Genomic DNA, 243 nt, shown 5'->3' on the forward strand with positions numbered 1-243 from the left:
ACTGCAGCGGGTCCGGTGTCTTCAGAAAACCCTTCAGCAGCTGAGTTTGCTGCTGCAGCAGCAGCAGCAGCACCTTGTGTTGCTGCTGCTGCAGCACCAGCTGAGTGCTTTCAACTCAGCAGCGATGAGTCGGATCAGGAGACACAAGCAGCACCGCTGCAGCGCAGCACAAGGGTCAGCAGCAGCAGCAGCAGCAGCAGCAGCAGCAACAGCAGCAGCAGCAGCAGCAGCAGCAGCAGCAGC

The 243-nt window shown here is 60.5% G+C and overlaps 1 protein-coding gene across 1 annotated transcript in view; it reads left to right on the forward strand.

Annotated features, from left to right (window-relative positions):
- Positions 1-124: 124 nt before the first annotated feature.
- Positions 125-243, forward strand: part of EMH_0038770 (uncharacterized protein) — a gene marked incomplete at both ends in the record, with an annotated part of 6,658 nt that continues 6,539 nt past the window's right edge. The window contains one exon of the mRNA XM_013495328.1: positions 125-241. Within this exon, the coding sequence (XP_013350782.1) occupies positions 125-241 (117 nt within the window). The remainder of the gene's footprint in view (positions 242-243) is intronic.

The sequence above is a fragment of the Eimeria mitis genome, genomic scaffold, assembly GCF_000499745.2.
Source record: "Eimeria mitis Houghton genomic scaffold, Emh_scaff1522, whole genome shotgun sequence".
NCBI lineage: Eukaryota > Apicomplexa > Conoidasida > Eucoccidiorida > Eimeriidae > Eimeria > Eimeria mitis.